The sequence below is a fragment of the Pseudorasbora parva genome, chromosome 12 (genome assembly GCF_024679245.1).
Source record: "Pseudorasbora parva isolate DD20220531a chromosome 12, ASM2467924v1, whole genome shotgun sequence".
Classification (NCBI taxonomy): domain Eukaryota; kingdom Metazoa; phylum Chordata; class Actinopteri; order Cypriniformes; family Gobionidae; genus Pseudorasbora; species Pseudorasbora parva.
Genome location: NC_090183.1, coordinates 20,667,305 through 20,693,520, shown reverse-complemented (window position 1 = coordinate 20,693,520; position 26,216 = coordinate 20,667,305). Strand labels below are relative to the sequence as shown.

At 44.5% G+C, this 26,216-nt stretch overlaps 1 protein-coding gene across 2 annotated transcripts in view; it reads right to left on the bottom strand.

Moving 5' to 3' along the window:
- The window catches only part of si:dkey-237i9.1 (SEC14-like protein 1), a 244,779-nt gene that overhangs the window by 118,820 nt on the left and 99,743 nt on the right, over nucleotides 1–26,216 (bottom strand). For both annotated transcript variants that reach the window (XM_067459467.1, XM_067459468.1), the window contains exons 8-9: nucleotides 13,035–13,224; nucleotides 6,764–6,852 (exon numbers count right to left, since the gene is read on the bottom strand). In XM_067459467.1, coding sequence (XP_067315568.1) covers nucleotides 6,764–6,852; nucleotides 13,035–13,224 — 279 coding nt within the window. The remainder of the gene's footprint in view (nucleotides 1–6,763; nucleotides 6,853–13,034; nucleotides 13,225–26,216) is intronic.

The window sequence follows — 26,216 nt, the reverse complement described above, 5'->3', positions numbered from 1 at the left end:
TGAACGCTTTGTCCGAAATTCATATAATTGGTATCTATGGATTCCTTGTGACATGCCAAACCTATATTAGGATCGGATGAACCACGTGACCGCCATTTTGAATTTTGTCATAAAATGCAATATCTTGTGAAATATTTGACATATCTGCACAAAATTTGGTATGCGTGACCGACAGCATGTCCCGAACGTACCTGAGAAGTTTTAGAATAGCTCCACCTAGTGTTCCAGAGATATAAGATTTTTTTGCTAAAACGTTTATAACTTTTGAAAACTTTGTCCAAATTTGATGTCATTTATGTCATTTTGTTTTCTGGCTTATGCAGATTCCGAATATATATCATTCATATCATATATGTCATTTTCCAAACATGTTGAAACAAGTGAAAAACTGTTTTTTCGCTGCTACTCCTACAAATTTTGTCCAATATTGTCCAAAATTAGCTCAGATGATCTTCGGACTGAGCCGCACAGAAATAACTAAATTTATTTTTGATATTTGCTACCATTCCTGAGAAATTTGTCACTGAAGTTGACCCTGCCTGTGTTTGTGTTTTTATGCTAGTTAGCTTAGCATGCCAATTGGTTATTTGCAAAATGTCCTTCTGTTCCAGACATTTAGTCATTCTGAGATTGACTTAAACAGAACTTTATAAATATTAAATGCTGTGCATTTATTTGAAAAAAATCTTCATTTTGAGTTGACTCTCATTAGAATTATGGAACTTCAGCAGGTGTTTGAACACAAGCCTGGCCAGTAGCGTAACAAGATGAGCGACAGTCACTGCACCCAGAGGTTTTGGGTTCGAGTCCCGTGGGGGACGGCCTTTTAAAGGTTGCTCTGCATTCAGCGAAATCCCCATCTGGGGCTTGGCCCAGTAAAACTGCTTGCAGTTTTTGTTTACATTATTTTTACATTAAATCTCCACATTTAAGCATTTCATTCAATTGGCTTAAACAGCTCATCTTTTTATAGGTAAATTAGTTTACAAACTGACAGTCGTGAACTAAATCTGTTCCCTTTCGAGAGAGGTTCCTCGTATTACGTATGGGAAAAACTCCTTTTCTCGAGAATATGAAGCAAAACTTTAATAAAGGTATCCATGTAAAGCGCAGTGCCGCTGAACGGCCATAGCTCAGCGCGAGGAGCGCTCTGATTGGCCGGGCCACGGCAACTGCAGGAACCTATGGTGAGGCGGCTGAGAGGAACGAGCCAATGGGGTGCGTTCCCGAAGCCCGCCGAAAAAAGGTGCTTATATTTGCATACAGGAGGCTATATAAAGCCCTAATTTCGCCATAGGTGTCAGATTTGATCTCCTTCAGCGATACCTTCGCTGACCTCCGGAAGAAGCAACCGCCGTCGAAAAGGCACCAGCGGAACCTGCAGCTGAGGACGACGGACACCCTCTCCGCCTTCTCTGCCGTTCCAGCTACGCCATCCGGCGATCGTATCCTTTTACTCTCTTCTCCTAAAAGAGCGCGGGGCGTTGTTTCAAATGCCTCGCATTTCCTGCGGCTCTTGCAGAGCTCCTCTCCTTGGCGGCGACCGTCACGTCATCTGTGTGGCATGCCTTGGACGGGACCACGCGCAGCTCGCACTCTCTCAGGGCGACGCGCAGCAGATTGGACAAGTGGTGGAAAGTCGGCGCCTCTCTTCTCCTCAGAAGCCCGCGCCTTTCTTCCCTGAGGTGCACGACGAGCTTACGAAGTCGTGGAAGTCGCCCTACTCTGCTCGCGCTAGATCCGCCTTTTCCCCAGCGCTCTCCATTGTCGACGGCGCTAAGGAAAAAGGCTATGAATCTCTTCCCCCCCTCGAGGAGGCTGTCGCCGCGCACCTCTGCCCGCCCTCCTCCTCCAGAGGATGGCAGTCCAGGGCTCAGCATCCGTCCAAGCCCTGCCGCACCACTTCTGCTCTCGCTGGCCAGGCTTCCGCGGCCCTTCACACCATGGCTGTCCTTCAGGTGTTCCAGGCCAGACTTCTCCGCTCCTTGGACGAGTCTGTCCCCGACTCCGAGGTTTTGAAGAACCTTCGCAGCGCGACGGACTTGGCCCTTCGCGCCACTAAAGCCACTGCACAAGCCATCGGGAAAAATATGGCTAACCTGACGGTCTTAGAGAGGCACCTTTGGCTGAATTTGACCGAGATGAAGGACGCGGATAAAGCCTCCTTCTTGGACGCCCCCATCTCCACTACCGGTCTCTTCGGCCCGTCAGTCGTGGGTTTCGCGGAGCGTTTCACCGAAGCGCAAAAGGCTTCGCAGGCTATGAGGCATTTCCTGCCTAAGCGCTCCAGCTCGTCTTCAGGCCAGGGACGCTCTCGAGGTAGACCCCCGCCTTCTCAACCCGCTAAGCCGGCAGAGCCACCTTCCTGGCCTCGCTCCTCTTCGGGACCGCGCCAACGTTCCCGCTCCGCGAACCGCAGCAGTCGGCCTGAACGCCGGGGACCTCGACCCAGGCTTGTGTTGAACCCCGAGCCTCCGAAGCCGTCCTAGCCGCAGGGATAAAAAGGAGATGGTCAGGTCTCGCCTAGGCCGGACCCCCATCTCTCCCTCCCGGTCTCCCAGTTCCCTGAACCCAGGTGACTGCCGACCTCAGTTTAGCAGCCAACGAGCCCGTTGTCAAACGCACTCGCCTGCACACAAACGCCGTTATCACGGCGACCCAAATAAATCTCAAAAAGAGCTTTTTCTCTGTAGTAAATGTGCCCACACATCAGTCTGCACTCCTACATTCATTCACCCCTCCCACCCATGCTATAAATGTCCCGGCGCCCACTCCACAGTGCACGCCGCCACACATAAGCACTACCCCCTCTATGTCTCAAGCACAAAATGGCAGCGCTACCGAGTTCCCTCTAGTAGGCGACCCTTATCCGCGCCGGCTCCAGCCGCTATCGTGTCGGGCTCAGGCCTGGCAAGACATGCCCGGGGTATCAAATTGGGTTATGAACATAGTAAAAAGGGGCTACTCGCTACAGTTCGTTCGCAGGCCCCCGCGCTTTCGCGCCGTGGTCGAGACCTCGGTGAGAAGCAGCGTCAGTCACGTGCTTCGCACTGAGATTTTGAAACTGGTAGAGAAGGGAGCGGTGGAGCCCGTCCCCCCTTCCAAAAGCGAGTCGGGCTTCTACAGCCGATACTTTCTCGTTCCGAAGAAGGACGGAGGGCTCAGGCCCATCCTAGATCTAAGGCATTTGAACAAAGCTCTAATGACTCGCTCTTTCAAAATGCTAACGGTGAAACAGATCCTCGCGCACATTCGCCCTGGGGACTGGTTTTTCACGATAGATCTGAAAGATGCGTACTTTCACGTGCAGGTAGCCCCCCACCACAGGCCATTCTTGAGATTCGCCTTCGAGGGGCAGGCTTATCAGTACACGGTCCTGCCATTCGGCTTATCCCTGGCGCCCCGCACGTTTACGAAATGTATGGACGCGGCATTAGCCCCGCTCAGGCTGAAAGGGATGCGGGTGCTCAACTACCTCGACGACTGGCTAGTGATAGCCCAGTCTCGAGCAGAACTACTAACACACAGATCCTGGCTCCTCAACCATTTAGACTGTTTGGGTCTCAGGATCAATATCGCCAAGAGCTCGATGTCACCCACTCAAAAGATATCTTTTCTGGGCATTGTTCTAGACTCGAGACTCATGAACGCGCGGCTAACGACACAGCGCGCGCTATCCGTCCAGAACATGGCGACTTCATTCAAAGCCGGAACTCGCGTTCCCCTGAAACACTTTCAGAGAATGCTCGGCCTTATGGCCTCGGCATCGTCAGTGCTCAGGCTGGGACTGCTACACATGCGCCCCCTCCAGCGTTGGCTACGCGCCCGTGTCCCTCCTTATGCATGGAAATGGGGCCGTTTTCCCGTCAGAGTGAGCCACAGCGTTGTCAAAACTTTGGCTCCTTGGACGAGGACAGAGTGGTATCGGAGGGGCGTGCTTATGGGCATAAACCGTCTAGAGATGAAAGCGGTCGCCTTATCGCTGAGAGCTTTCCTTCCACATATAAAGAACCACCACGTCTTGGTTCGTTCAGACAACATGTCGGTGGTAGCGTACATAAATCGTCAGGGTGGCCTGAGATCATATTCCCTTCACCGCATGGCGAAGCATCTCCTTTTATGGGCAGAGCACAACCTGAGCTCCCTGAGGGCGGCTCACGTGCCAGGTATTCTGAATGTGGGTCCGGATATGTTATCCAGGAGAACCATTCACCCAATGGTTCACCCGCAAACGGTTCTCTTAATTTGGAACACCTTCGGCAGAGCGAAAGTGGATCTCTTCGCCTCAGAAGACAACACTCACTGCCCAATATTTTTCTCCAAACGCAGGGATGCCCTGGCCCATGTCTGGCCCAGCCTCCCGCTATATGCTTTCCCCCCGATCGCGATGCTACCACAAACCATCAAGAAAATCAGGGAGACAGCATCCGCGGTGCTTTTAATAGCCCCACTCTGGAGGAACCGAACGTGGTTCTCCGATCTGATCCAGCTGTCAGACACAGCCCCATGACCCGTTCCTATGAGGAAAGACCTCCTCACGCAGGCGAAGGAGGGGATCTGGCATCCCAGTCTCGAACTATGGGCCCTTCACGTATGGCCCATCAACTGGTATCGGGAAACCTCTCTGACAGAGTTATGAACACTATAGCGGGAGCTAGAGCCCCCTCGACTAGGCGGCTCTATACTCTGAAGTGGTCAGTGTTTTCTAACTGGTGTGCCGTCCGAAATATCGACGCACGCTCATGCGAAACAACAGAAGTGCTCGCTTTTCTCCAAGAGCTACTGGACGCGGGTCGTTCCCCCTCCACGCTCAAAGTTTATGTTGCCGCCATAGCAGCTAACCACGCTCAGGTCGCGGGACATTCACTAGGGAAAAGTGAGCTCATTGTACGTTTTCTTAAAGGGGCCAGGAGATTGAACCCCCCTCGCCCCCCCTCGCTTCCTATTTGGGACCTCGCGGTGGTTCTAGACGCTATGAAGGGTCCCCCCTTCGAGCCTCTCCAGACCGCGACCATAAAGCTTTTATCACTCAAAACCGCGTTTCTGCTGGCTCTGGCCTTGGTTAAACGTGTGAGTGACTTACACGCACTCTCAGTGAGTCCGTCCTGTCTCGAGTTCGGGCCCAACAACTCCAAAGTTGTTCTTAAACCGAGACATGGTTTTATACCCAAAGTGCTTTCTACCCCTTTTAGAGCACAGGTTATTACTCTGCTTCCTTTACCCGCATCTCAGGGTGAACAGGACGCGAATCTACTCTGCCCGGTCAGAGCTTTGAGACTGTATCTGGAGCGCTCCTCCCCCTTCAGGCAGTCGGACCAGCTGTTTGTCTGCTTCGGCGGCCGCACTAAAGGTTGTGCTGTCACGAAGCAAAGACTCTCACACTGGATAGTGGACGCGATCTCGCTGGCATATGAGTCTAAAAACCTGACTTGCCCTATAGGCGTTAAAGCCCACTCCACTAGAGGCATGGCCTCATCTTGGGCTTGGTCGTGTGGCATTTCTTTGGAAGATATCTGTGCGGCGGCAGGCTGGGCCTCTCCGTCCACTTTTATCAGATTCTATAAATTGGAGGTTCCAGCTCTACAAGCAGGGCTTCTCTCCATCTAGGCTCTATCTTGACCCTGGTAAACAGATTGCCTTTAGTTTTGGCCTGTACAACATCAGTCCTTAAGAACTTTTCATTTATCATAAGATCCGACTATGTCCGATCAGCCGTTCAAACGAACCGACTCTTCCGGTTCTTCATCCCCCCTTATGGCCGCCTCTTCGGTGTCTCGGGGGTTATTTACATGTGCTTTGGGCATACTGGGTCAGTCAGCACACACGGCGCTTTACATTGTGTTCCCATACGTAATACGAGGAACCTCTCTCGAAAGGAAACATACTCGGTTACTTTCGTAACCTCGGTTCCCTGAGAGAGAGGAACGAGTATTACGTTCCGTGCCGTGTTTATGCTTCTCAGGTATCGCTTCAGTCGATCTAAAAACCTGACACCTATGGCGAAATTAGGGCTTTATATAGCCTCCTGTATGCAAATATAAGCACCTTTTTTCGGCGGGCTTCGGGAACGCACCCCATTGGCTCGTTCCTCTCAGCCGCCTCACCATAGGTTCCTGCAGTTGCCGTGGCCCGGCCAATCAGAGCGCTCCTCGCGCTGAGCTATGGCCGTTCAGCGGCACTGCGCTTTACATGGATACCTTTATTAAAGTTTTGCTTCATATTCTCGAGAAAAGGAGTTTTTCCCATACGTAATACTCGTTCCTCTCTCTCAGGGAACCGAGGTTACGAAAGTAACCGAGTACGATTTCCATTTACAATAACAAATCTTACAATTCCGCATTATTAACTAAAACCAAGCTCTAAGGATCTCCCATCACACTTATAAATTCACTGAATTGTTAACTAGAGACTCGCTCTGACCGGATAATTTAAATCAGTGAGTTGACTTGAGAACAAATGCAACCAGATCAGTCCAATTCACAAATTAATCTGTAGTCTGTAGGATCTGCAAAAATGTTATAGGTTATTTGAAAAGAATCAGCTAATTTGCAAATCAGGGCAGGTGACGATTTCTTCAACTCAAAATAATGAGGAGCTTCAATTTGTGAAATGTAGTGGAGTAAAAAGTATGATATTATACTTTCGAATGTAGTAAAGTAAAATTTCCCAAAATAAAAATACTCTGATAAATTAGTTACTGTCCACCACTGAATGGAATACACCAGAATGCATGCTGAAAAATGTTGGCTATTGAATCTCTAACATGTCTAAGCAGGGATTCTTCTCCAAGTGCTCGAACCAGTCCTTTAGTGTCCATATGTCCTAGGCGTAGGATATACAGAGGCCGGCCGTCTATAGAAGGAAACAAAAGTGTTTAAGAATGTCCAAAGTACAAAACATCCTAAATTGCCATCATATAGTGCTAAACCACAGCAGACCATGCTAATCCTGCTGCAACATTTTACTGAAAGACCTCAAAAACTATAAACATGTACACACAAGTTCTGTCTTGCACTTCTTACAGGTATACACATTCTCTGTTAGCGTAGCTATATTGTAAACAGACAATTTGAGAAAAAGTTTTTTCTGTTAATCGATACAATTACAGTGCTTCACTGAAATTGCATGCTATTCAATAGTGTTTGTGTGTAGGTAGGGTAGGCAATTTTGGAGCTTTGAATTAGAGATGCACCAATGGATCGGCCAGGGATCGGAATTGGACGATTTTCTGCATGATCGGTGATTGGCCGATCAGTCACACGTGTCTCAGATTTTGAGCCGATCCATGTACATGCGGCTGTGAGCAAGAGCGTGGCCGCAACATTGACATCACAGCCACGCTTGCGATCACAGCCGCATACTTACATGTTATTGGCATGTAAGTTTTTTACTGTGAGCGAAGAAGACACTAATTATGTAATTTGTGAAACCTGACAAACCTAATTAGACACTTAACTGCATCAAAACATGGAACATGCCCAGTTTTAAGAAGGCAGTAAAGGCAAAACAGCTAAAGCTGGCCAGAGCTCAGAGCCAGCCACAGGTCAGCAGCCTCTCCTATCTTTCCTTGGTATTAGCAGCGAAAAGATTAAAAGCATTTACCAAGAAAATTCCGGAATTCATTTCACTGGATGACCAGCCGAACGCATAAAGTGTAACTTCATGAGAATTTGCTGTTTCATCTGAGAAAACTTGTCATATGAACACAGACACTCCAAGGTCATCACGGCAACCCATCAAAAGAAAATTTTGCTTTAATTTTTTTTTTAAATTAACAGAATATATTAGGATAGATTACCTTAGCTATGTCTCTATGTAATAAAAATATGTAATTAGCCTACTAATAATCTTTGTTTAAATAATAATTATGCCTAGATGGTTGATTATATATATATATATCTTTTTTTTTTTAATAAACAATCTTTACTTTTATGAAGCATACAGCCTTTACATGTTTATGTATTATTTACTTATAATGATTATCATCATAAATAATAAACTTCTCTTTTTTTTTTAAATGGTTAAATAATATATAAAACATTTAGCTGTGGTACTGAAATTGGTACAGAGTACCATAAAAATGTTATGGTATTGGTACTGACTACTGGAATTTTGGTACCGTGACATCCCTAGCTGGCAACATTTATTACTCGATTACTGAACTATTATTTGGAGGAGTATTGTTGTTCATTCATAGGATCTCTTTTAAAAAAAGACAAAAGGGTCAATTTATAATGTTTTGTTTCATAAAGCAATAAAGAATTTAAATTATTCTTTCCTGGCACAGAACACTTATTTTTTTGAGAGTTGTTTAAGTGAAAGAAGATCCCATTGTAATGTTTACTTATTTATTTTATAATAAAAATAAAATTTAGCTTTGAAGAAAAAGTGGATTTTTGTTTGTATATGCTGTCAATTATAGTTCTTAGAAAGAAAACCAGAATCAGCCAAAATCGGTATTGGCCGATCTCGCTAACAAAAAAATAAAAAATTGGGAATCGGCCAAGAAAATTGCAATCGGTGCATCTCTACTTTAAATGCATTAGATCTCACTCTCCCTTCAGAACGCTCTTCGAAGCCCCGCCTCTAAAACATAGAAATGCATTATTAGTCAGTATCAGAAAAAAAAAACCATGTGGTGAAATCACTCAGCCCAAGAGGGACAGATTGTTAATGGTTAAACCAAACTTTTATTTTGACGTGTTGATGTGAAGACCTTTGAGTTTTTTGTGCGTTTATGATATGACAATAGTTTTTCTCAAATTAAATGGTAAAATGCTCATCAAGTGACTCTCAGAGCGGCTCTGGAAAATGACATTCATGCCCTCATATGAGATTGCAGAGATGAAAACATGCAACAGTGACGATTCAGTGTGTGAGGTAAATTAAACCATGTGTCTGCGGCAATCATTCACACAGAGAGACACAGGATTTGTATTTAAATAGTCTTTTTGCGGTTTAATATTCACAGACACTAGTCTATATCACCAGATGCAATGTGATTTAATGTAAATCGGTACTCTGTAGTACTGACGTAATTCAGTCAGTGCCCTTAAAAGTACAGAGTTTGGTACCCAACTCTAACTAGAAGATGAGGAGCACTTACAGTACATAGCCATCTCTACTCGCTAATATATATGGAAAACAGTAAGTCGTCACAAAGTCTCATAAAAAGCAAAAACTTTTTTTCAAATTGTGACTAAATTTCACAGAAAGCAGTGGCACTCTTTTTATAATAACTGAAGCTGCTGTTGATCAGTTTAGTACGATACTATAGAAGAACAATGGTACATTTAAGAGTATAATATTTAAAATGCCCCTATAAAAAGTTTTGTTTTGCACATTACTGTATTAATACACATTAATACAATAATATGGTTTGCTCATTTTAATGAAAATTTTAAATGAAATTAGATTTTTTTTTTTTAATCACCCCCGTGCTACCAAATCAGGTGTTGGCGCCACCTCCTGTAGAAACTGGTGACAGCGGTGCTACTGCTCTAAAATTTCTTTGTGAAATGAGAAAACTCATTCTTACATCATAAATTAAACAGTATGTATTTAGCATGACCAAAGAATTGTGCATTTCTAAGCTTAACTGTATGCTTTGCTGTATGGAACAATCAGGCATGTCATTTACCGTATTTCCTCAAATAAAAGCCTGTAGTCAAATAAACGCCGGGCCTCTGATAGTGGCCGGGGGCGTGGTCAGCACGAACAAATAAAGGCCGGTCTCAAATAAAGGCCGGGGGAAAATTAGTGGATAATCTCCTAAATACCGTTAATTTAATGCGAAACCATCCTGATGCCACACGCCCCGATGCGAGTCATGCCAGTGCGACACACTAATCCTTATCTCTTCTATAATTAACCTAAAAACTTTACAGGGATTGCTTTGTAAATTAAATTGAGAATATAACAGCTGCATGTGCCATTTTAGATAGGCTACTGTAGTCTATGAGAGATGCGACATCTGTGAAAATACCGTGTCAGGCAGGCTACAAATATCGATCTTCACAATGCGTGCGCCTGAATCTGCTCCGTCAGTAGTCAGGGCACTGACTAACCGGTATGTCCCGATCAGTGCCCTGCCTACTGAACTAGGAAGCGGATTAAGACGCACCTAATATTAAGACGCACCTAATATTAACCTCTCGTCTCTTTTGTCTTAAGGGTGTCGCACCCAAGCCTCGAAGCTCAGCTCCGCGCAGCGCCACGTCTTACATTTATGCATTTTTAGCAGATGCTTTTATCCAAAGCGACTTAAAACTCAGGAGAACAGGAAGCGATTCATCAAGAAGAGGCAAAGAAACCAAAAAAGTGCCCCAAATACCAAGACTTGCATACCGCTCAGAGTAGCAAAAACCAGAAAAGGGAAGAAGAAAAGAGAAATAGAGGAGGATTTTTTTTTTATTTTATGTAAGATTAAGTGCTCATGGAAGAGATGAGTTTTTTCCCTGTCTTTTGAATGAAGCGAGTGATTCTGTCGTGCGTATGGAGGACGGAAGATCGTTCCACCAACCAGGAACAATGAAAGAAAAAGTTCTAGAGAGGGATTTCATGCCTCTCTGTGATGGTACCACAATCTTCTGGTGGGGGTGTAGACTTCTGGTGGGGGTGTAGACGCGTAGGAGTGAGTCGAAGTATGCGGGTGCTGAGCTTGTGGAAGATCCATAAGCAATGGTCAGAGCTTTGAATTTGATCCGGGCAGCGAGTGGTAGCCAATGCAGAGAGATGAATAGAGGTGTGACATGAGCCATTTTGGGCTCATTGAATGCAAGACGTGCCGCAGCATTCTGGATCATTTGCAGCGGTTTGATTGCACAAGATGAAAGTCCAGCCAGAAGCACATTGCAATAGTCAAGTCTAGAAATGACCAGGGCTTGGACAAGAAGCTGTGTTGCATGCTCCGTAAGGAACGGTCTGATTTTCCTGATGTTGTGCAATGCAAACCTACATGACCGAGCTGTCTTTGAGATGTGGTCTTTGAAGGACAGCTGGTCATCAAAGATTACTCCAAGATTTCTGACCGACAAGCAGCTCAGTCTTTGCTAGATCGAGCTGGAGGTGATGTTTTTTCATCCATGCCGAGATGTCCGCCAGACAGCTTGAGATTCGTGCAGCTACTGTGGGATCATCTGGTTGAAATGAGAGGTAGAGCTGTGTGTCATCAGCATAGCAATGATATGAGAGGCCATGTGCCTGAATGATGGGTCCCAATGATGTAGTGTAAATGGAGAAGAGGAGAGGTCCAAGCACTGAGCCCTGAGAAACCCCCGTGGTCAGTTGATGTGATTTGGATACCTCTCCTCTCCAGGCAACCTTAAAAGACGTACCTGTGAGATAGGACTCAAACCAGTGAAGCAGAGTCCCTGTGATGCCCAGTGATGAGAGGGTGGACAGAAGAATCTGATGATTCACAGTGTTTTAAAGGCAGCAGATAGATCAAGGAGGATGAGGACTGATGATTTGGATGCAGCTTTAGCCAGCCGCAGGGCTTCAGTAACTGACAATAATGCCGTCTCAGTTGAGTGGCCCTTTTTGAAACCTGAATGGTTTACGTCCAGTTGATTAGACTGTGAGATGAAAGATGAGACCTGGTTGAACAGCGCAACAGGCTGCCAATGACTCAAATCGAAACCAAACTATGACTCACTACCTGTGCTAAAAGCCATCAATTATTTGATAACGGCTGACAATTGCGTACAGCACGCTTCAAACTGCCCTGGTTAAAGTGCAATTGTAAATAGCTCACGGAATAAAGTTATGAATAGAAGAAATAAGTGCAAAATCGAAATGTATCTTCCTTCGGGTAATTAATACACTAAGCAATACAGCAAATACAGAGTTTTTCGGAAACACTTACTTGCGATTCGAGCTCCTTCGCTGACCGATGCGCTTCTCCTAATGACCAACTAACCGGCTCGGCTTTAAATATATATTCCGCACTTATAATTATCCCAAAGATTAACCAGCGCAACAGGCTGCCAATGACTCAAATCGAAACCAAACTATGACTCACTACCTGTGCTAAAAGCCACCAATTATTATTTGATAATGGCTGACAATTGCGTACAGCGCGCTTCAAACTGCCCTGGTTAAAGTGCAAATGTAAATAGCTCACGGAATAAAGTTATGAATAGAAGAAATAAGTGCAAAATCGAAATGTATCTTCCTTCTGGTAATTAATACACTAAGCAATACAGCAAATACAGAGTATTTTGGAAACACTTACTTGCGATTCGAGCTCCTTTGCTGAACGTTGCGCTTCTCCTAATGACCTAATTTAATTATTTGCTTAAACCTGGATCTTTATGTAAAATGGCTTATTTCTTACATTTCACCAAAAACCACACAACAAAGGAATCGTGTAAAACTCAGTAAACCTTGGCTTGATATTATTACTTGTAACATAAGAACAAAATATGCACTAAATTAACAATCTCGTAAATATTTCCTAATTTCACTCAACTTTAATGTCGTGATTTATTTATTTGCTTCAAACCTGGATCTTTATTTAAAATAGCTTATTTCTGCTTTTGTAGGTTCATTCAGTAAATATAAGCACCTAATTTGTATGTGGAAACTGGGGGGCGGTGTGATGAGACGTCATGCTCGGCTAGATTCGCTGAGATCCTCAGATGCGGAGCTGCGCGTGGAATTCCAAAAAATGCGTATTATGTTGTTGTATTGCGATATTTTTGCAAATGTTTCTTAAAAAAAATCAATGATATTTGTCCACTGGAACGATCACTTTAAATTGCATTAAAAAGCCATAAAGCAATTATATTTCAAACAGATGGAATTAGAAATACAGACCTGCCCCTAATAAGAGCCTGCTTCAAAATAAAAGCCGGTTCCCATCGGCAGGTCAGGTAAATAAAGGCCCCAGTCTTTATTTGAGGAATTACGGTAACCAGTACTACATCATTATTCATGTAAATGCAGCTAACTCATCCAGAAAGAATTTCTCAAGATCCTGAACCAAATTTCATGAACTATAAATTTTATAGCACATCACCATGTTCACTCACCCTTGTCGTGGTGGTGCCAGCCGCCAGTGTAGTAATCGTGCAACACCTGAGGAGAGCTCCATGTGTCCAGCAGGTAGTCCACCTGATGCTGCTTCCTCCATGTCAGACTCTGACAAAGGATCTCCCGTGCCTTATCTATGTTGAAATCCCGTGCACGCAGGAACCGTAGAATATGCTCATCTTTTGGAATCTGAGTGGAAAGAAGGACCAACAACTAAGCTAAAGTAGATAAGCTAAGTGGGTTTGTAGACTGCCACTGACTAAAGATGTTCACACTTGGCATGTTTGGTTCGAATAGGGATGCACCAATATGAAAATTTTGGCCGATACAGATATCTGATCTGATTAGATTGAATGATTACCAGTTTCACATTAAACCACGCTAAAATGTACTAACAGTTAGTAATATAGTTTAAAATGTAATTATCATTAAAACAGTGTTTGATTATTGTGAAGCTTCCACAAAGAAAAGTTTGCAGCAAGCAACTTTGAGCCAAAGACGAATGAACAAGCTTAGACAAGACTATGGTGACATTTAAGGGATAACAACATAGGAATATTCATTGTACATGTCTTTACCACATACTATTTAAGGGGACACATTGAATTGAGATTGATGTTTTAATTCTTACCTGTTTATAAATCCATTTTGTACAGTGTACAAAACAATATTCCACACAACATGATCACAAGTTATAGTAATAATTATACTAGCAGGGCTCATAAAATCGCCTGCCCGAAGTACCGGGGCTAATGTGTTTTCCAGTCGGGCTACCAAAATGTATCACCGCCCTGCCCGACGGGCTATCTTAAATTGTGAAAGAATTCCTTTTTTTGATGTGTGTTGTTGACACTCTTGTTGGCTTGATATCTGAAGGAAAAAATGTGATCGCAGAAGTTTTAATCCTGATGATTTGACCGCATAAAGGTTTTGCTGATCGCCTCCACACCGCACACGCAGAAGCTGCACAAACAGACATCAGAAACAGCGTGCGCTCGTTGTGCTTCACACAGGCAGCGTTCGTCGAACGCAGCCGAACTGCTGCTCGTATTGCAAATACAGACGAATATCGTACATTCTGTCACTTTTCAGGCGTTCTCCTCCAACCCCTGTCTGTCTCGTGCTTTGATTTATGATAGGCACTTAGGCAGATATATATCTGCTGCAAATACAACCATGTTCCCCTCACACATGCATATGACATGATGTATATAGGTAATTTACATGATAAAAGTAACCTTAAAGTTAAAACATGCCTCTAGTTTTAATAATTTAAATGCCTCTGTGTGCGGTGTAAATGTTCTAATCTGTTAACATTGGCGCCGGAAAAAAATAAACACTGCTTATGCCCTGCTAACGTGTGTGTGTGTGTGTGTGTGTGTGTGTGTGTGTGTGTGTGTGTGTGTGTGTGTGTGTGTGTGTGTGTGTAGGCGCGCAGGCGCACATGAGTGAATCGTGATGCGCGGTTCGATATCCACTATAAATAAATTAGAAATCCTTCATTATTGTGTTTGTTTAATTAAGACACAACTGTCTTCATGGTAAAATTCAACGAACGTGCATTACGTTTTTACTTTCATTTCAACTCTTCAGGGAAAACCAATCAAGGAAAACATAAGCCTAGAACAACTCCTAGTGGTCATTATAAAAACACACAAAGGAACCTACACAAAATACTGTTTAATAACTTTGGCAAATCTGTGAAAAACGGTGTAAATGACAGTAAGCTAATAAAGCATATCCAGTTTTAGCTTGGGATGAACATATTTAGTGTTGTGTGTTTGTGGGTTCGAGAAGCTGTGGTGATGGAAACAGTGACCATTTAAGATGGTGTTTATTAAGGAAATGTAATTTGGCCAAAAAACGTTTGCATGTGTTTATATATAATTTATTTTATAAATAAATATATAATTTCTCATAAAATTATTTTTTAATATTAAAAAAATGTTAAATATATACGTTCATGTGTGTATATTTATATACAGCCTACATAATAATTATACACAGTACACATACATACATATTATGTAAACATAAGATTAATCACTATTAATTTTTCCCCAGCACTAATATATATATATATATATATACTATATATAGTATATATGAGTTTATATTTTTGTTGCTGAATAAGAGAGATTGCACGCGCAGTGGGCAAAATTGTGAAAACAATTACCCTTTATTGTGTGTGCGTAAACATATTAAGAGGCGCATGGATTTACAACGATATTTCAGTTCTACTTATCCAAAAAAATAAAGGTCAGGATAGAAATTCTCTATCCAATTTTCCACATACATTTTATTTTAATTTTTATTCGGGCTGGTTAAATTATTTTCGGGCTACCAAAATCTCAAGGGTACCTGCACGAAGGGCTACCAGGGATTTTGAAATTTTGCGAGCCCTCATTTTGTGATGTAATTTTGACATCAATGCCCCTCTTTGAACTGTCACCTTATCATGGTGGAGGGGTTTGAGTACCTGAATGATCCTAGGAGCTATGTTGTCCGGGGCTTTATGCCCCTGGTAGGGCCTCCCAAGGCAAACAGGTCCTTGGTGACGGGTCAGACTAAGAGCAGTTCACAAGCCCCTTATGAGGACGTTAAAAACAAGGACCGAGACGTCGCCCGGCATGGCGCAGCCGGGGCCCCACCCTGGAGCCAGGCCCGGAGTTGGGGCTCATATGCGAGCGCCTGGTGGCCGGGCCTTCCCCCATGGGGCCCGGCCGGGCTCAGCCCGAAAGAGCGACGTGGGGCCGCCCTCCTGTGGGCTCACCATCTGCAGGAGGGATCATAAGGGGCCGGTGCATAGTGGATCAGGCGACAGTCGAAGGCGAGGCCCCCGACGACCCGATCTCTGGACACGGAAACTGGCTCTAGGGACGTGGAATGTCACCTCGTTGGCGGGGAAGGAGCCTGAGCTTGTGCGGGAGGTCGAGAGATACCGACTAGAAATAGTCGGGCTCACCTCCACGCACAGCTTGGGCTCTGGAACCACACTTCTCGAGAGAGGCTGGACTCTATACCATTCTGGAGTTGCCCATGGTGAGAGGCGGCTCAGTCGCCATGTTTTGGAGTTCACCCTGGTGAGCGAGAGGGTCGCTTCCCTGCGCCCTGTCGGGGATAGATCTCTTACTGTCATTTGTGCCTACGGGCCAAATGGCAGTGCAGAGTACCCGGCCCTCTTGGGGTCTCTGGGAGGGGTGCTAGAAAGTGCTCCGACTGGAGACTCCATCGTTCTACTGGGGGACTTCAACGCCCATGTGGGCAGTGACAGAGACACCTGGAGGGGCGTGATTGGGAGGAACGGCCCACCTGATCTGAACCCGAGTGGTGTTCTGTTATTGGACTTCTGTGCTAACCATGGCTTGTCCATAACGAACACCATGTTCCGTGCACATGGCACCAGGACACCCTAGGCCGAAGGTCGATGATCGACTTTGTGGTTGTCTTATCTGACCTCCGGCCGTATGTCTTGGACACTCGGGTGAAGAGAGGGGCGGAGCTGTCAACCGATCACTACCTGGTGGTGAGTTGGATCCGATGGCGGGGGAGGAAGCTGGACAGACTCGGCAGACCCAAACGTACCGTGAGGGTCTGTTTGGAACGTTTGGCTGAACCCCCTGTCAGAGAGATCTTCAACTCCCACCTCCGGCAGAGCTTCGACCAGATCCCGATGGAGTCTGGAGATATTGAGTCCGAATGGACCATGTTCTCCACCTCCATTGAGACGCGGCCGCTCAGAGCTGTGGCCGTAAGGTCTCCAGTGCCTGTCGAGGTGGTAATTCCCGAACCCGGTGGTGGACACCGGAAGTATGGAATGCCGTCAAGCTGAAGAAGGAGTCCTATTAGGCCTGGCTGGCTTGTGGGGCTCCTAAGGCAGTGGACAGGTACCGGCAGGCCAAGTGGACAGCAGCCCGGGTAGTTGTGGAGGCAAAAACTCGGGCCTGGGAGGAGTTCGGTGAGGCCATGGAGAAAGACTATCGGTTGGCCTCGAAGAGATTCTGGCAAACCGTTCGACGCCTCAGGAGGGGGAAGCAGTGCCCTACCAACACTATCTACAGTGGAGATGGGCAGCTGGGGGACTCGTCCATCACCCGGGCTGAAGTCATCGAGGTAGTTAATAAGCTCCTCGGTGGCAAGGCATTGGGGGTGGATGAGATTCGCCCTTAAGTCTCTGGATGTTGTGGGGCTGTCTTGGCTGACGCGCCTCTGCAGCATCGCGTGGCAGTTGGGGACAGTGCCTATGGACTGGCAGACCGGGGTGGTAGTCCCTCTTTTCATGAAGGGGGACCGGAGAGTGTGTTCCAACTACAGGGGGATCACACTTCTCAGCCTCCCTGGGAAAGTCTATGCCAGGGTACTGGAGAGGAGAATTCGGCCGATAGTTGAACCTCGGATTCAGGAGGAGCAGTGTGGTTTTCGTCCCGGTCGTGGAACGCTGGACCAGCTCTATATCCTTCAGAGGGTGCTGGAGGGTTCATGGGAGTTTGCCCAACCAGTCCACAAGTGCTTTGTGGATTTGGAGAAGGCATTCGACTGTGTTCCTCGTGGCACCTTGTGGGGGGTGCTCTGGGAGTATGGGGTCCGGGGCCCCTTGCTTAGGGCTGTACGATCCCTTTACGACCAGAGCAGGAGCTTGGTTCGCATTGCCGGCAGTAGGTCAAATTTGTTCCCGGTGCATGTTGGTCTCCGGCAGGGCTGCCCTTTGTCACCGGTTCTGTTCATAATTTTTATGGACAGAATTTCTAGAAGCAGCCAAGGGCCGGAGAGTGTCCGGTTTGGGGACCACGCAATTTCATCACTGCTCTTTGCAGATGATGTTGTCGTGTTGGCAACCTCTGACCGGGACCTTCAACATGCACTGGGACGGTTTGCAGCCGATTGTGAAGCGGCTGGGATGAGAATCAGCACCTCCAAGTCCGAGGCCATGGTCCTCAGTCGGAAAAGGGTAGCTTACTCACTTCAGTAAGCACTTGGTGGAGAGTTCTTGCCTCAAGTGGAGGAGTTTAAGTATCTTGGGGTCTTGTTCACGAGTGAGGGAAGGATGGAACGGGAGATTGACAGACGGATCGGTGCAGCATCTGCAGTAATGCGGGCGATGTACCGGTCTGTCATGGTGAAGAAGGAGCTGAGCCGTAAGGCGAAGCTCCCGATTTACCGGTCAATCTACGTTCCTACTCTCACCTATGGTCATGAGCTGTGGGTCATGACTGAAAGGACAAGATCCCGGATACAGGCGGCTGAAATGAGCTTTCTCCGCAGGGTGGCCGGGCACTCCCTTAGAGATAGGGTGAGAAGCTCGGTCACTCGGGAGGAGCTCAGAGTAGAGCCGCTGCTCCTTCACATCGAGAGGAGCCAGCTGAGGTGGCTCGGGCATCTATTTCGGATGCCTCCTGGACGCCTTCCCAGGGAGGTGTTCCGGGCACGTCCCACCGGGAGGAGGCCCCGGGGGAGACCCAGGACACGCTGGAGAGATTATGTCTCCAGGCTGGCCTGAGAACGCCTCGGGGTACCCCTGGAGGAGCTGGAGGAAGTGGCCAGAGAGAAGGAAGTTTGGGTGTCTCTGCTTAGACTGTTGCCCCCGCGACCCAGCCCCGGATAAGCGGAAGATGATGGATGGATGGATGGATGGATGGATGGATGGATGGATGGATGGATGGATGGATGGATGGATGGATGGAGTTACAAATGATTTACTCTTATCATCTGATCGTTGTTGTATCTCTCTATTAGTGTTGCTCGATCTTAGCGCTGCATTTGATACTATCGATCACAATATTCTTCTGAATAGAATCGAAAATTATGTTGGCATTAGTGGAACTGCTTTGGCAGTGTTTAAATCATACTTATCTGACCGTTATCAGTTTGTAGCAGTAAATGAAGAGATGTCACACCAATCACAAGTTCAGTATGGGGTACCGCAAGGCTCAGTGTTAGGACCGTTGCTTTTCACCCTGTATATGCTACCACTGGGAGATATCATTAGGAAGCATGGCGTTAGTTTTCATTGTTATGCTGACGATACTCAGCTCTATATTTCCTCACGCCCTGACGAAACCTACCAATTCACAAGATTAATGGAATGCATAGCTGATATAAAAAATTGGATGAATAGTAATTTCCTGCAACTTAATTCAGATAAAACTGAATTTTTAATTATTGGACAGAAAAGTTCCACAAGTAGTAACCGAGAATACTGTCTAACACTTGATGACTGCTCTGTCAAGCCCTCGTCGTCAGTGAGGAACCTGGGTGTGCTCTTTGATACCAATCTTTCATTTGAAAGCCACGTTTCTAGCATCTGTAAAACTGCATTCTATCATCTTAAAAATATATCTAAATTACGGCACATGATTTCAATGAAAAATGCTGAACAGTTAGTACATGCGTTCATGAGCTCAAGGCTAGATTATTGTAACGCTCTACTGGGTGGTTGCCCTGCTCGCTTAATAAACAAACTCCAGCTAGTCTAAAATGCAGCAGCTCGAGTTCTTACTAGAACCAGGAAGTATGATCATATTAGTCCAGTTCTGTCAACACTGCACTGGCTCCCTATTAAACATTGCATACATTTTAAAATCTTGCTTATTACTTACAAAGCACTAAATGGTTTAGCTCCCCAGTACTTAAGCGAGCTCTTAACACATTATACTCCATCACGTCTATTGCGGTCTCAAAACTCTGGCCAGTTGATAATACCTAGAATATCTAAATCAACTGCAGGTGGTCGATCCTTTTCCTATTTAGCACCTAAACTCTGGAAGAGTCTTCCTAGCATTGTTCGGGAAGCAGACACACTCTGTCAGTTTAAATCTAGACTAAAAACACATCTCTTTACTATGGCATACACATAGAAAATTTTTAACTTTCATTATTCAAATCAATTGACTGATTGTTAGGCTGCATTAACTAGGTCAGCCGGAATCGGGAACACTTCCCATAACATCTGATGTACTCGTTACATCATAAAAAGAGTGGCATCTACGCTAATGTTAGTCTCTCTGTTTATCCTGAGGTTTATCCCAGATCTGGGCCGTGTCCGGATTGGATGGTGGACCTGCGCCTGGACATGACCAATGCATTCTGGAGTGTCTGCTGAGACCGTGGCGATTGGTGTCACCTCTGAATTTGCCTCACCAGCACGTCATGCTCAAAAAACCTGTCTCCGGCGCAATAATTCCCATCTTTAATGTATTCATATTCTTGTGTAATCGACGCACCCTCCTAAATAAACCCGTCTCTTGCATGATACCCTGAAATTTTGAATATTCAGATCTAATATGACTTCTGAACTGTAAGGTTGCCAGAATAATAATCATACACGGTGTGTTAATAGGCCAGAGGAGAACTGGCACCCCGACTGAGTCTGGTTTCTCTCAAGGTTTATTTTTCTCCATCATGCCCTGATGGAGTTTTGGTTCCTTGCCACTGTCGCCTTTGGCTTGTCTTGCTCAGTTGGGGACACTAAAATTATGATCAAAGTTATTCAACTAATTATACAAATAAAATGTATGAATTAGGTTTTAATTAATTCTATAAACTATAATACAGATCTGCCAACATTGTCGCTATATATTTATCATATGACAAATTAGAATAAGCTGATAACATCACTGTTTTCTCTAGAACGACTGTACAGCCAAATCTAATTATGTAGCAATATTGTCCTGTTTGACACTGTGAGGCTGGTTTGACACAATCGTGATTGTAAAAGCGCTATATAAATAAAGTTGATTGATTGATTGGTTGAAGACTGCAGCCTAATAAGACTGAATAATATCCCTAATCTACAACTAAGCGAAGATGAAAAGGAAGAATGTATCGGACTGGCATCAGACGAGTTGGACCTTAAGATATCAGAGGCTATATCGATAGTAGTGATCGACCGATATATTGGATTCCCGATATTTAAGCATTTTCCCATAATCGGGTATCGGTTTTGTAATATCGGATTTCACGATAAATGGCGCCATCTTGTGGACGTCTTGAGAATTGCATACACACGCCATTAAAGGACGCTTTGCGTCTAAGGGAAGATGAGTCAACAATGGTGTTCAAAGGTAAAATAACCTACATCCCTTAATTAACAAGCTTTGTTTAACATAACAGTAATGCACAATTGAGATATGCGCAAATAAGATGTTATGAGATGATATCATGTAGTTTAAACTTGACGCTAAGTCTCAAAACTTGAACTCACTGATGGACTGAATAAAACAGCCATGAATAAGAGCATTTAGGAAATAAAAGTGTGAATTTATTTCTCTCTATTCTCTCGCCGTTCTCTCAGTTGTTGCTCCAGCATATAGGCTACCGTATGTAAACAAGACCAACTCGTTTAATACTCCTTAAATAATATTAACGTCTGCTATATAACATTTATATAATAAACATCTTATTAATTACAGCTCCGTGAAGATGAATTATTAGGTCAAGAATGAGAGCATGTTGGAAAGCACCAAACTACTTTCTCTCTCTGTGTTTATTCTCAGTCGCGTTCAGCCGTTCTTTCACCGAGTTGTTGCTCCAGCATATAGGCTAGCCACCGTAAACAAGACCGACTCGTTTAAAACTCCTTAAATTATATTAACGTCTGCTATATAACATTTATATAATAAACATCAAATTAATTACAGCTCCGGGAAAATGAATTATTTGGCCTATCTCCGCAAGACGCACAAGTAAAGCACAGAGATGAAAACAGCGCTTTGTCATCAGCATTTCAGAGACACAAACATTAAATTTGATACTGTACTAGATAAGATTGACTGTCAGAAAAATAAACAAACCAGCGAATACATCATAGCTATTACAATGTTTGCATATTCCAGAGAATTGAATACTCTTTAGTCTATTAAACACATAAAACTTTTAAAACTAGTTTAAAATGAATTATTTATGCTCATAATTATGGGGAGTTAATAAATAAACTCTCATTTATTTAGGATAATTAAAATCATTAGCCAGCGAGATAGCATATCCATCATGGCAAGGTCTGCTTTGTAACTGCGCAACCGCGGGTGCGGCCGCCAAAGCACACAAAGCTGTTCAGTTTGCCTGAAAGTAGCGGAACATTTTATGTATATTCTCAGCGCTCTGACATGACAGAGCAAATTAGCATCTTCCTCATCTGAAGATGATGAGAGTGCTGAAAGTGAAATGACCTGTGCTCTGAACGGAGTTGAGAGCACCGTATGTACATATCCATGTCTTGGTTTGAGGATGGCTTTAGAGTCATTTGGCCCAAATTCCAGACAAGAGGCGTTCACTGAGAGCTTGTGCAGGTCACCCACTCGCTTAACTGATGCAATCGCTAACACGAAAGCGGTCTTGAGTGATAGGAGCATTAAGCTCACCGAATGCAGAGGCTTGAATGTTGAGCCTTTCATAGCATCCAGGACCGTGGACAGGTCCCATATAAGGTGGGTGTAGCCTTTTAGCCCCTTTGAGGAAGCGCACAATAAGATTGCTCTTTTCCAGTGACAGTCCATTCATTTGAATGTGGTACGTTGCTATAGCAGCAACATAAACTTTGAGCATGGAGGGGGTATGACCCGTGTCCAGTAGCTCTTGTAAAAAAGTGAGAACTTCTGACACGTCACAATTATGTGGGGTCTGCTTTACACCAGTCCGAAAAGTCTAACCGTTTGCCTGAATAGAGCCGCCTGGTCGCGGGACCTCTAGCTTCAGAAATAGTGTTTAATACACTTCAAAAGAGGTTTTCATTTATCCGTTGATGGGCCAGACATGAAACGCCCATAGATCGGGATGTGGATGCCAGATCTGCTGTTTCGCCTGCATGAGGAAGTCTCTCCTCAGCAGAATTGGCCACGGGGCTGTATCTGACATCCGACTTAGCAGTGAAAACCATGGTTGATTTCTCAAGAGTGGGGATATTAAAAACAGCGCATTTGATCTCCCTAATCCTCTCTATGACCTGAGGTAACATTGAGATTGGGGGAAAAGCATAAAGAGGAAGGCACGTTCCTGATATTCGTGAATTCGTGGGCCAACGCGTCCTTGTGTTTGGAGAAATATATTAGGCACTGCAAGAGAGTTGTTTCCCGCCACCTGAGTGCAGGGGGCTGGGGAACATAGGGGAGTGATTTAGTGTAGGGGTACATGCTTTAATGCTGGCACACTGCCTACAGAGAAAATACCCTTTTTGTGATTCATATGGGTCGCCGTGAAAATGGCCTTTGCGTATAGACGAGCACATTTGTTCACGGGCTTGTTGGCTGTGTATGTAATAGGGATGCACGATATTATCGGCACGACATCGGAATCGGCCGATAAACGCTTAAAATATAAAAATCGGCATCGGTCGATATGAAAACATTATGCCGATATGCCTTGCCGATATGATAACGTGTTGATATGCGCCTCCAATAACTCACGTGTGCAAGGAGTGCTACAGATGAGACCATGTCAGCACTGCAGTCATTCTTCAAGTGAAAACAAGAAAATACATTGCATGTACAGTGATTTATATTGACTGTTTTTAAATGCTGCCTTGAATTTCTGAATGCACGTACAGAAGGACGTGACCGTCAGCAGCAGATTTGCCACGTTTTCACAACAAAACGAACCCAAAACCAGCCCAATCGCGTCTCCCCACTCTCTAGCGCGTGCGGCAGCCTCCACAGCAGCAGAAGCTCCTCCAGGTCCTAGTGCCCTCCAGCTAGACCGCTATATATTTATACATGTAGTGGGTGCGCTGTTGTTACACTAACTAATACAATGAAAAGTAGAATACACAAATAAATTGAAGTTACTTCTTGTTCAGAATAAACAAATCAGTAATGATGTCATAAATCACAAGCATGACACTTGTAAATTAAATACTTTTATATACAGTGTATTAATCTGTAATAAAATTTTATGAAATGGATGATGAAAAATAATCCAAGGAGCTCTACAATAATTGTAGAATTAAAAGACAGCATCAATGGATGTCATGCCACCCCCACTTCATGTGCACAAACGTTAAATCCAAAAATACAATATTAAGGTTACAGCTGGGGTGAAAAATTACTTATTTTATTATTGTTATTTTCAGAGCTTTTAATATACTCTTATCATAAAAAGAACTTTATTAAAATTTATTTATCTTCAACAAGAATCCTTTTATTAAGGAGACCTCAGAAATCTGAAACCAGAATGAAAAAAAATTGTTTTTGCTCAAAATGGTGTTGTTTCCAAACAAAGGGAAAAAATAAACATATATCGGCATCGGTATCGGCATCGGCCAAAATGAGCTGAAAAATATCGGCATATCGGATATCGGCAAAAATCCAATATCGTGCATCCCTAGTATGTAATGTGCCCAGCCACCTGGCTGAAGGGAGCTGAGGAATATATCAGAAGAGATGGAGGTGGTAAACCGGCCAAAGCGGGTATTATCCACCTTCTCTTTGTTCCTCTGGCTAGGACGGCTTTGGCGGGGGTTTCGACAGATTGCTGGGTCAGGGGCCTTGACGCTCCTGCGGTCTGCTGCGGCTCGTTGAATGGGAACACTGTCCAGGTTAGAAGTCGTGCAAGGCTGGGGGTCTGGTGGCACTGCCCTGGTCCAGCCTTAGCGTAATGGCTAGGGATGGGTACCGAAAACTGGTATTAAACGGACCCCGGGGGTGAATTTTGAAAGACAGCTGTATCGATAAGCTCGGACGTTATCGGTTCTGCTGTCGGTACTTTTGAAAATACACGTGGAGAGGGGGGGGGGGGCGCAAAAGACAGCCGAAGACAGAACTAAACATTCAAACATAGCTGGTTACACTTTAGATCTGTGATTTTATTTTAGATTTTGGCTTCCAAAGATTATAATAATAATATTTATGTCTAGCGCAACTTAATTCCCTTTGCAGCAACGGTGCCATTTCTCCCTAAAACTCAAACGTAGCCTAATGACAGAATCGGCACGATCAGTGATTGTTGTAAAATACAGTCTAGCTACTGTTGGTTGTGGGACGCGTTTAATAATAAAAAGAGCAATTAAAAGCACAAAAATGTCCGCAAGAGATTGTTCCCAAGTCGGCGCACGCTCTGAAACAGCCCGCAATGAGACGAGCAAATCACACTTTCGGTTTCACATTCACGTCTAAACGATCAAATGTACACAAACATCTATGTCAAAATGACCGGATGTTCTCTGGTCATTTTCTCTTAAACACAACACAGTTTGTGTCTAAAATGGACGTGTCTAAAATTGTTATTGTGTTATTGTGTCTAAAAGTTTCTCTTAAATTGTGTTATTGTGTTAAACGTAAATCTGTTATTGTGTTAAACGTGTTATTGTGTCTAAAATTTTCTCTTAAACACAATACAGTTTGTGTCTAAATTGGACGTAGTTATTATGTATATATAGTCGGGAGAAAATGTAGTGCATCTGCCTATTGTCAGTCGCCACATCTGTCTAAAAGAGGCAGCAGCGTAAATAAACATGCTGACGAATTACTGCGAATTAAACAACCAAATGCAAAGAGAAAATCACTCAGCTCTTGAATGAATAACTTCAGCTTTAATAAGCATTAATTTAGGCTATTTATGATAAAGTATGCAGTGTTATTTTACATTTGATTACTAGAATATATATATATATATATATATATATATATATATAATCAAAAAGTACCAATAAGAATACAGTTAAAGTACAGGACCGATAAGCAGTATCGATAAGAGTAGTAATACCGTTAAAATCTTAACGATACCCATCTCTTGTGATGGCTGGAATGCTTGGGCAGGAAATGCCGCATTGCCTGTGAGGCCTTCTGTGCCTTGGTGAAGCGTTCTCTGAACCCTACCACAGAGAGACCGAATAATCCTGAAGGCGGCACAGGCACGTCCAGGAAAGCGGTCTTGTCCAAGTCTTTCTTCTCAGCTAGGTTGAGCCACAGATGGCCAACACCATCAAGTTGGCCATGCATCTGCCAATCGCCTGAGCATTGGTCTTGGTTGCAAGGAACGAGACATTTGAAACGTCTCAGCTCTTTTAGTGAGTGTGTAGCAACGGCAAACACACGGATTGGTATAAAGGATATATGCTGGATGGCACAGCTGGAAAGCAGGCTGAAGGTGGAGTTTCCAACGTCCTCAGGCTGCAGAGTTCCTCTGGGTGCGCTCAGTGTATATTAGAAGGACCTGATTGGTCCTTCCCATCCAGCGGTCTCGCCACAGGTTCC